The sequence below is a fragment of the Rhipicephalus sanguineus genome, chromosome 10, assembly GCF_013339695.2.
Source record: "Rhipicephalus sanguineus isolate Rsan-2018 chromosome 10, BIME_Rsan_1.4, whole genome shotgun sequence".
Taxonomy (NCBI): domain Eukaryota; kingdom Metazoa; phylum Arthropoda; class Arachnida; order Ixodida; family Ixodidae; genus Rhipicephalus; species Rhipicephalus sanguineus.
The window spans coordinates 38491445-38504298 of record NC_051185.1 but is presented as its reverse complement, the minus strand read 5'-3'; the positions used below and the strand labels follow the sequence as shown (position 1 = coordinate 38504298).

General features: G+C 45.1%; 1 protein-coding gene across 1 annotated transcript; it reads right to left on the bottom strand.

The window, feature by feature from the left end:
- Window positions 1-462: 462 nt before the first annotated feature.
- LOC119371689 (kelch-like protein 30) lies at window positions 463-12641 on the bottom strand. Its single transcript, XM_037642140.2, has 3 exons — window positions 11612-12641; window positions 8829-9059; window positions 463-6496 (listed from the first exon to the last, which is right to left on the bottom strand). Exons 1-3 carry the CDS (start codon window positions 12501-12503, stop codon window positions 6015-6017), a joined length of 1605 nt encoding a protein of 534 aa, XP_037498068.1. The 5' UTR covers window positions 12504-12641; the 3' UTR covers window positions 463-6014.
- Between the last annotated feature and the right edge of the window lie 213 nt (window positions 12642-12854).

Below are 12854 nucleotides of genomic sequence, written 5' to 3'. Positions count from 1 at the left end.
TGGCTGGCGCGACCCCGGTGCGCTGCTGAGACGAACGTGGTGGCCGAGAGCTGCTGCGGAGCTACCAAGCAGCTGCCGATACTCTACTGCTGCTGCTGCGGCAGAAGGCCGTGTCATGGCGTGCTGCGACGCATGATGAGGACGGCAACGAGCCAGACGGCGCACAGTCCACGAGCGATCGGCGCTGGCGTCCAGCAAGCCACATCGAAACACGGCGAGACACTTATAATTTAGAGAGACATTGAATACAGCTAGGACTGCACGTCTCTACTACTTTAAGTGTTATTCGTTAAGCGTTACGTCTTCCTGTAAATATATTCTCGTATGTGTATGCGTGTGCACTCGTGTTTCGATTCAGTTCCTTGCTGAGTGGTCCTGGGCCCAAACCTGACACTAACGTCACAGTGTCAAAGTAATAGCGAACCAAGAAAAATGAAGAATAGGTCATGAGGATGTGGCAAAAGAAGCATTTATTGCTAATAACTCATCTGTACAAGAAGAATGTGAGAAATTTTTGTTCAGTAAATTTTGTAGAAAGCAACATACACAAGCGAGTGTTATAGTGTTCCTGTAAATAATATAGTTGCCAAAACACCTCTAAACTGCGATTGCTGCACAGAGCTTAAAACCAATTTAACGTAACGAGACACACTGTTATGAAACTGCTACTACGTACGACGACAGTACTTCAATATGAAAGATTGTAAAGATTATATTCGACGAAATGTCTGGCCGCAAGGCTAGCCATACATTGACAGTTCTGTGTCCTTTAAACAATAGAAGAAATGAAGAGTACTACGCTGCAATTTCTTTCATTTTTCTTGTGTCATTATTTTGGCAGATGTGGAAAATCTGAGAGAATAGATTAGCACACCAGGGGCGTAGCCAGAAATTTTTTTCGGGGGGGGTTCAACCATACTTTATGTATGTTCGTGCGTGTGTATGTATGTGTGCGTGCCTATATACGCAAGCAAAATTGAAAAATTTCGGGGGGGGTTTGAACCCCCCCAACCCCCCCCCCTTGGCTACGCCCCTGTAGCACACATCTAATGATTTCCCACGATCACATAAGGACGTATGTGAAAAATGTGCGCTCACATATAGCCACACTATATCACGGGATATGGAATATATACGCGTCATAAGGAACTTGTCACTGGGGACGGTTATACACTCAAACCTCATTATAACAAAGTCACATCTGCCCCGAAAATAACTTCGTTATATCCGAAAATTCGTTATAAACGTTTATTGGTAACACTCTCTGACAAGACTATTCTTCATTTAGTTCGTTATAACCGATAATTCGTTATATCCGTGTTCGTTATATCGAGGTTTGGGTGTACATGAAAAATCTCACAGGATACATTAGCAGACATCTGATAATTTCTTCTGACCACGAGAACACACTGAAACATATGCATTCGTATATGGTCACGCTACATTACTGGACACGAAATGTACCCTTCGCGTAAAATTTATTGCTAGAGATGGTCAGCAAGCTGTCGCACTAGCCATTTTTGGCACAGCAGTGTGCTAGTTAACCCTTGGCCATTTCTGAGTGCCCAAGGTTAGCCACTCAGCGATGGCTGCTACGTGAAAATAGAGTCGAAGCAAAAGCGTTATAAAGTATGGTCCCAAGTAAAAGTCAGGCAGTACAGGCATTTTAATGCAAGCAACAGTTAAGCAGGGCAGAAGAGCGTTTGCCAACACACCTTCCACCCATCCCACTCACAAGGTACTCGTACACGGAGGAGAGGAGGGGGGGGGGTAGTGAAGACACCACTGGGAGGCAAGTAGTAGGCAGCACTGTTTCCTGACTGCATTTTGTTCTTGTGCACTACTGAAATGAAACGTCAGTAAGTAAACTTCCACATTCTGACCACTAGAGTGACTGCATTATTTATTTTGCATGCCTCTCACAAGGCATAGTTATGTTGGCTTCCACATTTCATTTTTTTTGTTTCATCACTTGTTGTGTGGTTCTTAACCCTTTCAGACGCTATGTACACAATTGTGTACACCACTTGTTTTTGCTGCTTGTATCAACTAGGGGCTAAGAAAGAGCGACATACATTGAGATTTGGATGAAATGAACCTCCTGCATTGTAGATTTGTCTTAATTTAACTTCATTTTACAGTGCACTGTTGCACACGATCACTTTGCTGAAGGCACTACCATGTTCGACGAGTCGTTTGACGTACAGCTTCCCACGAGCCTTGGTCAAAAGTGTAATTTTTCTTTGCTCAAAATGGACATAACCGAAAAGAGGTTTGCACAACGTTTCTAGCTTGAGATTCCATTCTATTAAAGCAAATACATAACACAAACGACTTAACAATAAATAGACATTTAATAACCATTTAATTAGAGGTAATCACTATAACACGCATAAATTAACATATTTTGTTGCAATAGAATATCGAATGCCTTGAAATAAAGTGGTATCGATTTGACGCATTTACAAACACTTCTTCATTGGTGGCGTCTGAAAGAAGTGTTTGTAAATGCGTCAAATCGACAAAGCCTTCTCAAGTGTCCTTGGTTTACCTTCGCGCCTTTCCCTCACAGATAAGAACTCGTACATGCAGCAAATGTATACGTTTCATTCAAGAAATAACAGCAACCCACACGTAGTGATGCGTATCCGCTTAATAACGTTGATGACGTGACAGGCCTACACTTCCACTGTACTCTCCACTAGCTTCCTCCTCTGCACCATCTTTCTACAAAAGTTGAAAAAGTAAAGAGTGTGTGCTCACAAAAGCAATTATCCTAAAAATATCACGAAAAGTCGATATAAAAGTGAGCAAGCAATGACTGAAAATCACAGATTCGGACTTCGGCCGTAGCAAGCAAACCAGTGTCGAATCGTGATATGCCCGAAGACGTAAACCGAATCAAATTTCACAGTTTTAACATCCAGTATTTGAATCACAACTTTGTGATTCAATTACTGTATGCATATTAACTCTTTGAGGGTCGATTTTTTTCGCAAAATGCGTCCCAAAAATGTGTATTTTTTATTGCTGAAATAAACTCTTTAGACGAATCAATTGAAGAAAAAAATTGTGAAAATTTTTTTGGGGGTGACCATAAAGTGACAAAAACATCATTTGTGTTGTTACATACAAATGGTTTTTTTCGTGAGGAACAGCAAGATAAATTCTAAAAAAAGAACCTATACGACTGTTGAAAAGTTATGCATTGAAATAAACGTCTGTGTAGTTCAAAAATCAGGGCACAAAGTGGCGTTAAGTGAAAACACGGGGGGAGAAAAGCCACTTTTGATAGAGTCAGCATCGCCTCGCCACGCATGCTTTTGAGATGTCGCTCACTCATCAACGTCTGAGTCTTGACTCATAAGTAACTCCTTGTATAACGAGCTGACATTTACTGAATCAGATTCTGATTTGGCAGTCGAGCGGCGATTCGGAGGAATCGCCACTAGACTCACTTGCGACAGAGAAACCAGCACGCACCTCCCTAGCAAAAGCAAACTGTGCGGGTGAGCGCACTGTAGAAAACTGTGTAGTTGTGAGCGCATCCGGAATACGGGAAGAAGTCCGAAACCTATAATACTCCTTGGTCTTATGGCCAAGGAGACGGAAGCCACTTTTGTGAGACCCTGAAACAGGAAACACAACCACAGCGGCATTGTTTGTGTCAGTCAGTGCCTGCAAGGAAACAGGCGTAATCGCACCTCGGGGAGCAATAAACAAGAGAATAACAAAATGGCCACCCTTTGAGAGATCCTAAACTAAAAAGCCATCAGTTTTACGAGTGCAACAAGCGGGAACCGACTGAAGGACGAAACCGAAACTAGCCGGCACACCGCTGTAGTAAAGCATAAAAAACGGAGAGACATCGGCACAAGGAAAAAATTCCACCTATTCCCGCAGTGTACCATCACATGCCAAGCAAGAGAAATGATCGAAAAAAAGTGCGCGTTTTAAACGTACAGGCATGACGTACATGTATGTCTTTGACCCTCGAAGGGTTAATCGCAAAGAATTGTGTATTCAAATACTGGATGTATTGATCTACAAATTGTAAGAGACAGCACTATTTTAATCCACATAATTGTTCAGGAGAAAGACACTACTGACTAGCTACTTAAATTGCAATTTCGGCATCAATGATCGTATGCTCCACCTAGTCCACAAACTGAATTGGTGGCTATGTGTTTAAAAAAGTGGCAATTTGCACCAAAAGCATTATAAAGGTGTAGTGTTGCGTTTAACTCTTTGGGCGGCGTTCTAGCCATGTGTGTGTGTGCAATTAGTCCCACAATTTCTGGCACCGTTAAAAGCTCTAACATGCCACGTAGCGCTTGTAATGACACTGGGGTGGTGCCACTGCCCGTAGAGAGCCGACACCAGAAGAAAAATCTCATCACTTTCAGGTTGCAAGCGCGAATATTCTTTTGCAATCGCTAATTGTGAAATAAGATTCAGAATGAAAGGCGTATGCTGGAAAGTAAAAGTGTATTAAGTGTTGCTTGCACGCAGCAGGTGTCGAAAATCCTGAGGAATTATTCAGAGATGACACTTAACCCAGCTTGAGCAACTCTGGCATTTGAATAATAGAGCACCTACACAGTGTACGCGGCATACATACGCAAGTACCATACATTCACGAACACACACAAACATATATACACATACACGGAATATCAACATGACAATTATGGCAGATCATCACCTGGAGTGCACTATCAAAATAATATGCACCATTACTCGTCCAGACAAACTCCATCATTCATGTCGACAGTCCAAAGCAGCACTTCAACAACATCTGATCTGTATTCTGCAAGTGTCCAAATTCTGGATAACTCGGAGATGAGCACAAAACTGGGTCTGAGCAACTTGGGCATTTCATTAATACAGCAACTAGATAGCATACGCGGCATACATGTACAAATACCATACATACAAACATAGACACACTTAATACACAGAACACTGCGGTGATGACGATAACGAATATTTGCCCAGAACGTCCATGTCGCTAGAATGTTCAAACTTTTACTGCAATGGTGCAATTGTTACTGGGTACCAAAGTGGAACCTAAGATGAGCGATCAGGAGAGCACCATCTGAATTTACGCTGCAGCCGCCAACTGGCCGGACTCCCGCCACTTCCGCTAATATCGTTACGGTGAGATGCGTTTATTTATGGGAGATGGTGAATGACGAATGCGTGAGGCCTATAGTCGGCTACAACTTTAGAAGTCTGCAGCATTTCCTCCTCAAAGGCGAATGCACACAAGCCTGCACCAATGGGCGCGCACTCCGGACTGACGTCATGAGCCGGGCGGCCGGTGACCCGGCCTTCCGAGAACATTGCCTAGTCCATGAGTGGGACTATTTGTTTAGTTGCGGAAGCGATCCATTGCCGTGCTTCGGTTGTCTTGGCGAGGCCGTCCTGAACTTCTTAAAAGGACACTAAAGAAAAAAACGATTTCTCGCGCATAAGTAAATTACAATTTCACAATACCGAAAACACAGCTCTTGCCGCGAGAAGATGCTTCGTAAGAGAAAATGCGCGGAAAGAAAATGCGGCAACGTGAATTTCCTGCACCAAACGCCGTGATGTCAGAGATTTTGACGGCGTCTATTAGGTCATACATAGTTCCTAATCAGTAAAAAGAAGTACATTGTCATCTGAGAGGGTCATAGACATCAATCAAGTTTCAGAAAATTGCATTGTGTCAAATGTTGCCAAAATACGACACACACTTAGAAATCCGTGACATCAGGCACGGAGATTTCGGCGCAAAATTTAAAAATGAAACTTCGACCTCGATTTTATCTTCTATTAATAAACATATCTTGGTTAAATTTACAACATCAGAGTGTTCAGAGTACAATTTATCAATCTAAGCAGATTCATTGTTTCACTTTAGTGTCCCTTTAAGTTGTATCTGAATGTACGTATCAAGGAGATCACAGTTCAGGCTAATATCGTCGTCCTCCTCTTCAAAGCATCCACCATATCGCAGCAACGAGGTGTTACTTATCTGAATAAACTCTCTCACTCAGGTCGAAATAGGGCAGCCCGAAGCAACACTCCACCAACATGTGATCCCCGAACCCAGTGGCCAGTCTGTGCTGCTCGTCTGTGTCGAAATTGTGCAACACAGCAGTCCTCATGTTCTCCATGAAGAAGCCGACTCCGTCGCCCACGGAACAGCCGCAGAGGACGGACTGCAGCGATATCCTCGGATTCGTGTATTCCGAAAATGTCCTAGGCTCGTGAAACGTGTACCAGCTGTCGGCTCCCTTGCACACGATGACCGTCTTGTGACTGCTGAACGGAACGAGGACGACCTGCGACGCGGTAAACTTGTCCAACGAGAAGTACACCGCGCGGACTGTTTCGTTGCTCCCTGCCGGGCACGTTGGAATGATGCACACTCGGCCGTTTAAGTTCACGACGGCGCCAACATTGACGGCAACCTCTTCTGGGAGAGTTTCTCCCCGATGCCACAAGCCTGGATGAACACAACAATAAAAGGTGTCGGTTTTAAAGCAGCACTAACATCAAATTTACGCACGTCAAGATTTTTGAATCACCGGGTAGTTATCAACCCCCTAGTAGCGATTCGCGACCCAAAATACCACTGAGGGATGAATAACTATCTGTTTTATTGATTTAGATCACTGGTATCTAGCACGATTCAAAACGACCGGTAAGCCCGCAATTTTTTAGCGCCGGCAGCACCACCTCGAGACCGCGCCCCAGCTGACCACTTGTCTACAGAAAAGAGTGACGTGAGGCTCAGCTGCTCAGCTAACATTTCTTCTGCTAGGCGCACACGTTCAGTCATGCCTTGTCACTAGCATCGCCGGCAAAAATGTCGACTAGTGTTGAAGACGACATTCTGGAACTTGGAATTGCCGCAATTCACGACGTTGCGAATCATTTTCACTTCGGCGCTTTGCAAAACAGCGATTCAAAAATGGACACCATTCCAAGCAGCAACGAGGAGGCGCCCGGGGACACACGCTTGGACCCCATGCTCGCTGGTGTGTCTTAATTACCTATATTAGAGAATTTTTGCGCAAAGGGGTCTATGGAATATCGGTATAACGAATGCACACGAGCGGAGCAATAGAATATGTTAGGTTTGTACAATAGCAATTCTGTGCTTGCAAAATTCTTCTTTACGCCGCCAGATGGCTCCACCTATCCGGCCTCTCACGGTTACGGCTGCCGTAACCTGGTATTACGCTAGCACAACGAAGTCTACGGACGAACTAAAATTCACTATTAACGCTACCTGCGTGTTACTTGTTAGCGTGATATTTATCTATACGCTACTCCACTTTGATAGCTTGTCGTTGTGTCGGCGTGTATCTCACGTGTAATGAAACGACACACTCATTCCACCTTTTCCGCACTTCCAACAACACAATTCCCCGACCTGCTGACTGACGAACACACGTCGATACATGCTCTTTCCTTTTGCCTGTCTTTTCTTGGTGGTTTGCGTCTTGTAGTTTCCTGAAAACATTGAAAGCGGCGCAAAGAAGATCAGGCATGAAGAGTGAGAGCGTTTCCAGGCATCGGCGCCAAGATAAAAACACTCGAACCATCGACGTCATGGCTACTAGTGCATCGTCACTCAGGATGGTATGCGCTACACCGAACACGTCACAGTAGTGTCTATGTCGCAGGATGATGAAAGCCGCTTTGAGCTTTCGTACGCTCTTTGCCCTCGAAATAAAATGACTTCCAGGTGACGGACGCCATTTAAACTTGGTCAAATATTCTTAGGAATACCGAACAATCGTATGAAGGACACATCTCGAGCTTGAAATTTTATATCAGTGCCCCTTTAAGGCAATTAAGACAATACTAAAAGTAAAATGCATAGGGGGGGCTAGTTGGTCGGACACTTTAGCTAAGTTAGTTGGCAGGACACTTAAACTAAACTGAAACTGCAGGGAGAACAGAACACATGTGAAAGAAATAGACAGGATGAGCGCAGTCCTGTCTGCGCTCGTCTTATCTACTACCTGTGTTCCATCCCCCGTGCAGTTTTAACTACGTATATTCAAATAATGAAAGTGTGTTCCTTGTTTCTTGTTTCTTTTTTTTTTGTAATGGTGACACGAAGAACTTTGGTGTCTTAAGTGTTGACACCATGATCTGATTATGAAGCATGTCACAGCATCACAGGATTGATTTTAATTACTCAGTTTCTTCAATGTGTACCTAAGTCTACCATTGTCTGTACCCACAATCAAGAAGAAACAGCACAATAAAAAGTTATTTAAAAAGGCGCGTTTCAATAGGGAAGGCCAACTGTTATTCCCCTGTTGCATTCGCATGTTTGCAGTCCATCAGGTGGAGCATATGGTTATTGCACTAGGAGATGCTCATTCAAAACGCACCATTGGATACACATTTTCTGTACTTAACCCTTTCATCTTGTGACAACAAACTCAGCAAACCCACACATTTCGTACACCCACTGCCACGGATAAGCTGAAGCTGTCCATAGCAAAATGGCCTAATTTATTTTATAAAGGACTCTCTGAGTAACACCATGCGTCCATGTTTTCTTTTTTTGCACAGAGATGGTGGTACAACACCACAGCAACATTTTTCCGCTACAATATTGCAAAAAAACTAAAAAAATAAGTAAATAAATCACGCAAGCCATGCAGAAAAACCAACCTACCCTTATATACTTAGATAACAGTTCTTATCCATGTTCTCAAATAAGAAAGATGGCTTTGAATGCGTTTCCTACTCTTATTTAGTGTTTCGATTCCACAGAGGTCACAATTGGCATCTGCATTGGAAAGGAAACTCACCAGTACTTGTGTCATAGATGTCAACGCTGGATAGCCGCACCCGGAACCGGCCAAACCCACCATACAGGTGGATCGAGTTTCCCACGACAACCGTCTTGCAGTGCCTCCTCGGTTCCGGCAAGCTGGCAACACTGACCCACTTCGACAAGACATGGTTCCAACGATACACGACACAGTTCCAGTGGCCAGATCCAATTCCGTATTCGCCACAAAGGAAGTAAGCATCCTTCCCTAAAATTCAAAACAAAATAAGCAAACATAAACAATCATGCGAACATGTCGGCTTTGCAGCAGCATTAGAATAGAACAGCTCCAGCTAGAAATACACTAAAGTCAAATGCCATTATAACGAAGTGCTCAACGGCTTCACTGCGTCACTTTGTTACACAGGTAACTTCCTGTCGAAGTCGTGCACCGTAACGCCCGCAATGTAGCAAAGGCGTAAGGAAACCTTCTGTACAAAAGTAATTTCGTTGCAGAAGCATTTCACTGTATTATGAGGAATTTAAATAATAACTGTTCAGGTTTAACGTCCCGAAACTGCGATATGATTATGAGGGACGCCGTAGTGGAGGGTTCCGGAAATTTCGACCACCCGGGGTTCTTTAACGTGCACCTAAATCTAAGTACACGGGCCTCAAACATTTTCGCCTCCATCAAAAATGTGGCCGTCGCTGCCGGGACTCGATCCCGCGACCTTCGGGTCAGCAGTAGAGCACCATAGCCACTAGACCACCCTGGCGGGTATCAGGAATGTAAAAAAAGGATGATGCAGCAAGCAAAAATATAGATGTGAAGCTATGTAGCATACCTAGGCGGTGATCTTGTATGTGCTCGGTAAACAAACCAACATCTTTGTCATACACGACCGGTCGAGCATCGCATGTGCAACCCCGTTTGCGCGAGGTGCAACCAATCACTTGCAGCAAAAATGTTTGCTTGTTTACCGATCGCATACAAGATCCCACCCCTAGTTTATCTCGGCATAATTCTGATCATAAACCATAACCAAGCACAGGCACAAGTTCGTTCGAATGTCATTTGAGCATTTGTCCAGTTGACGCAAGCCTACAGACCACTAGCTAGAAGTGAGCAAGAATGAATTTTCCCCAAATCTGGGACAAGAGTGGGGAGGGGATAACAAAAGACATGGCAAATGTTTCCATGCACATGGGTAGAGCCACAAAAAAAAGAAACATTCACAGGAGTCAGCTGCCCTATAATATCTATCACATTTAGAAATCCTGACAAGTCTTTAAGGGACAAAATCTCAGCTGCTGATATGGATATACGCTAACAGATTGTGAAAATGTGTGCATGTGTTTTTGAAAAGTGTAACCATAAATGTGCTGTTAAGCATGTCTATCGTTACACATAGCTTGAACTATGCGTTGCACATGTTAACTGTACGAGTCCTACGATAAGCTGGCAAAGAGAAGAGTGCATTTGGTGCAGTAGAAAAAAAAATGTTTTAAAATTTTTCTTTATAAATCACAGCAAAATTGCACAGCGGTCAGGAAACCCCAGCGAGATGAAATGGAACCACATGCACAGCAATGCCTCTGGCATCATACTGAAGCAAATCTTAAAGGGCACGCTTTTGTGCCCTTTAAGTGGCAGAAACGATCGCAGGAGCAGGAAACGTGTTGTCGTTGCCATAGACTGATTCGTTTTCACACGCGCGTCTCAGCAGTGTGCTGTTTGAATCACGTGGATGAAAGAACTGTGGCCGCAACTGAACAGTGACACCTATCTCACACGGTGCGTGGAGCCGGATGTTCAATGTGATATCGCACCCTTTTAAAGCAGACGACACATCAATGGCCACACACTTCCGAACCTCAAACAATCCATGTGAGAATGACGGTTGATATCAGTGGGAGAAGCTTAAAGGAAAAAGAATCTCGAGTTTCATGCATCAAAACGACAACATGATCCCGAAGCTCACCTTACCGGAGGAGTCTGGATTGATTTTGACCAGCTGGGGTTGTTTAACGTGCACATAAATATAAGTACACGGGTGGTTTTTTGCATTTTGCCCTCATCATTGTAGCCTACACGGCTGGGATTTGTGCCAGCGCCTAGTTCAGGGAAAGTGACCTTCCATTAATTGAAGTTTCTAGTCGGAATACATGATGACTGCATCAGCTCAGCTTTACCTATGCAGTAACAGCTAGATTCGAATGATTGCATGCAGCCTTATTCTGGAAAAGTGTTTTCAGGCGTGGGACAGAAAATGACCGCCTGAACATTCCAGGTAAGTAACGTTCCTTTGTAAAGACTGTGAATACCTTTGTGTCAACCAATACGAAGAAAATATTTTTTTTTTGTTTTACATGGAATATGCATAGATGATGCATCGTGTTAAGGCTTGTTATCGCTCCTTGCTGATTACAGCTGTTCACTTTGCCTTTCTGAGCATGCTTCTGCGACTGTGTTTGTGAACACACGAGCTCACAAAATAAAAATTTAGTTGGATGTCAGTCCTCGTCTTCGTCATGCCTTTGCGTTCTTCGACCACTGTGCTCCTAATCCAGGGTGTAGTTGGGTGGGAATTATTGGCATGCAATACAAATGATAGAAGGGCAAAATGTGCTATAGACTGATACAAGTAATAGAGGAGCCTAAGATGCAAGAGGGGAAAAAGCAGCATCTATGACGTCATGCTCTTTGGAACTCTAGTGCACCGCTTGTCGGGTGAATGGTGACGGTCTTCCGCACATAACGACCCATTTCCACAATACTACTGCAATGAAAAATAGACTACCAGGAAAACGACGCACCGACGGAGCATACGACGAATCCACGAAGGGGCTCAGGTCGACTAGACGTCGGCAGCGCAGAGTGAAACGAGAAGGCGTCCGCGTCGCTCCTCGTGGGCACGTAGACGCACAAGTTGGGGACCTCGGGCGACTGCCGACAGAGCCAGGACACTACGACGCCAGGCCTCACGACCGGTAGCCGTCGCACCCCCGTCTCGCCCTCTCGCAGGATTTCGCGCCAGCGTTCCAACGAGTCGTCATCGTCGGCAAGCAGTGCCTCGACGAAGGAGCACCACGACGTCGAAGCCTGTTCGCTCAGCTGACCGCGCCTGACGCAACACGCGACCGCTATCACTTCATCGATACTGCAAGAGGTCGCATTGGACGCCAACCACTTCTCCGCCGCCACCCTCACGACTTCTTCGCTGGAAGCGTTCAGCGAGTCCTTGGATAGTAGACACTCGATCAGAGCGCAGGAGCAGGTCGCTAGAGTCGCGTGTCCGACAAAGTTTTCGAAGTCCCAGAGGAGCATGACCAGGGCGGCTCGACGTAGCTGCCGGACGCCGAAAGCGTCCCCCTTGTGCCACGTTTCGACGGCGTTGTCAAGACAAACAGCGTGTAGCAGGTGCTCAGTGCAATCCTTGCGGAGTCGCTCGAACTGGAAGACGCAGCCGGCCTTCAAGAGGCGGTCGACGTTGTCACTCGACACCTCCACAGGGCGCCCTTCGGAGACGTCAATGAGCGCCCTCAGGGTCTCTGGCTCGATGTCCCGCATCTCGATCTCGTCGCACGTTGACTCTTTCATGCCCGACGCGAACATGGCATCGAAGTAGCGGGAGCACCGCCGGAGAGCTTCGCGGGAGGCCTCGAACTTCTGACCGCATGTCGCGATGAGCACGCGGTCGGATGCCATCGTGTTAATCGACGGGTGCCTAAGTGATGGCCTTACGCGGCTCTAAGAAGAATGCGTAAACAAATAACTCGAGACACTTCCAAAAAATAAACGAAAGTTGATGCGATGCTAGAGCGAGCCATTCAAACGCACGCCCGGCGGCTTCGGCTTGACCTGTCCCAGCTGTAAGCTTGTACCGCTCAACAGCTGAACCGCTAAAATTGGCCAAACTGATGCCGACAGCTTGGCCTTAGAGATTGGAAATTGTGATTCCGACTCTCAAAGGCCACGTTTAATCTTTCAAAGCAAAAAATTTTAAATTCAAGAAATGATCCATATTGGCCATTTAGTCTTTTTATAATTTACCATATA

Coding starts and splice junctions, on each gene's coding strand:
- LOC119371689 (XM_037642140.2), bottom strand. CDS start 12,503: ATGGCATCCGACCGCGTGCTCATCGCGACATGCGGTCAGAAGTTCGAG. Junction 9,060..11,611: donor ATTCGTCGTATGCTCCGTCG/GTGCGTCGTTTT, acceptor TTTGAATTTTAG/GGAAGGATGCTTACTTCCTT. Junction 6,497..8,828: donor CATCTATGACACAAGTACTG/GTGAGTTTCCTT, acceptor GTGTTCATCCAG/GCTTGTGGCATCGGGGAGAA.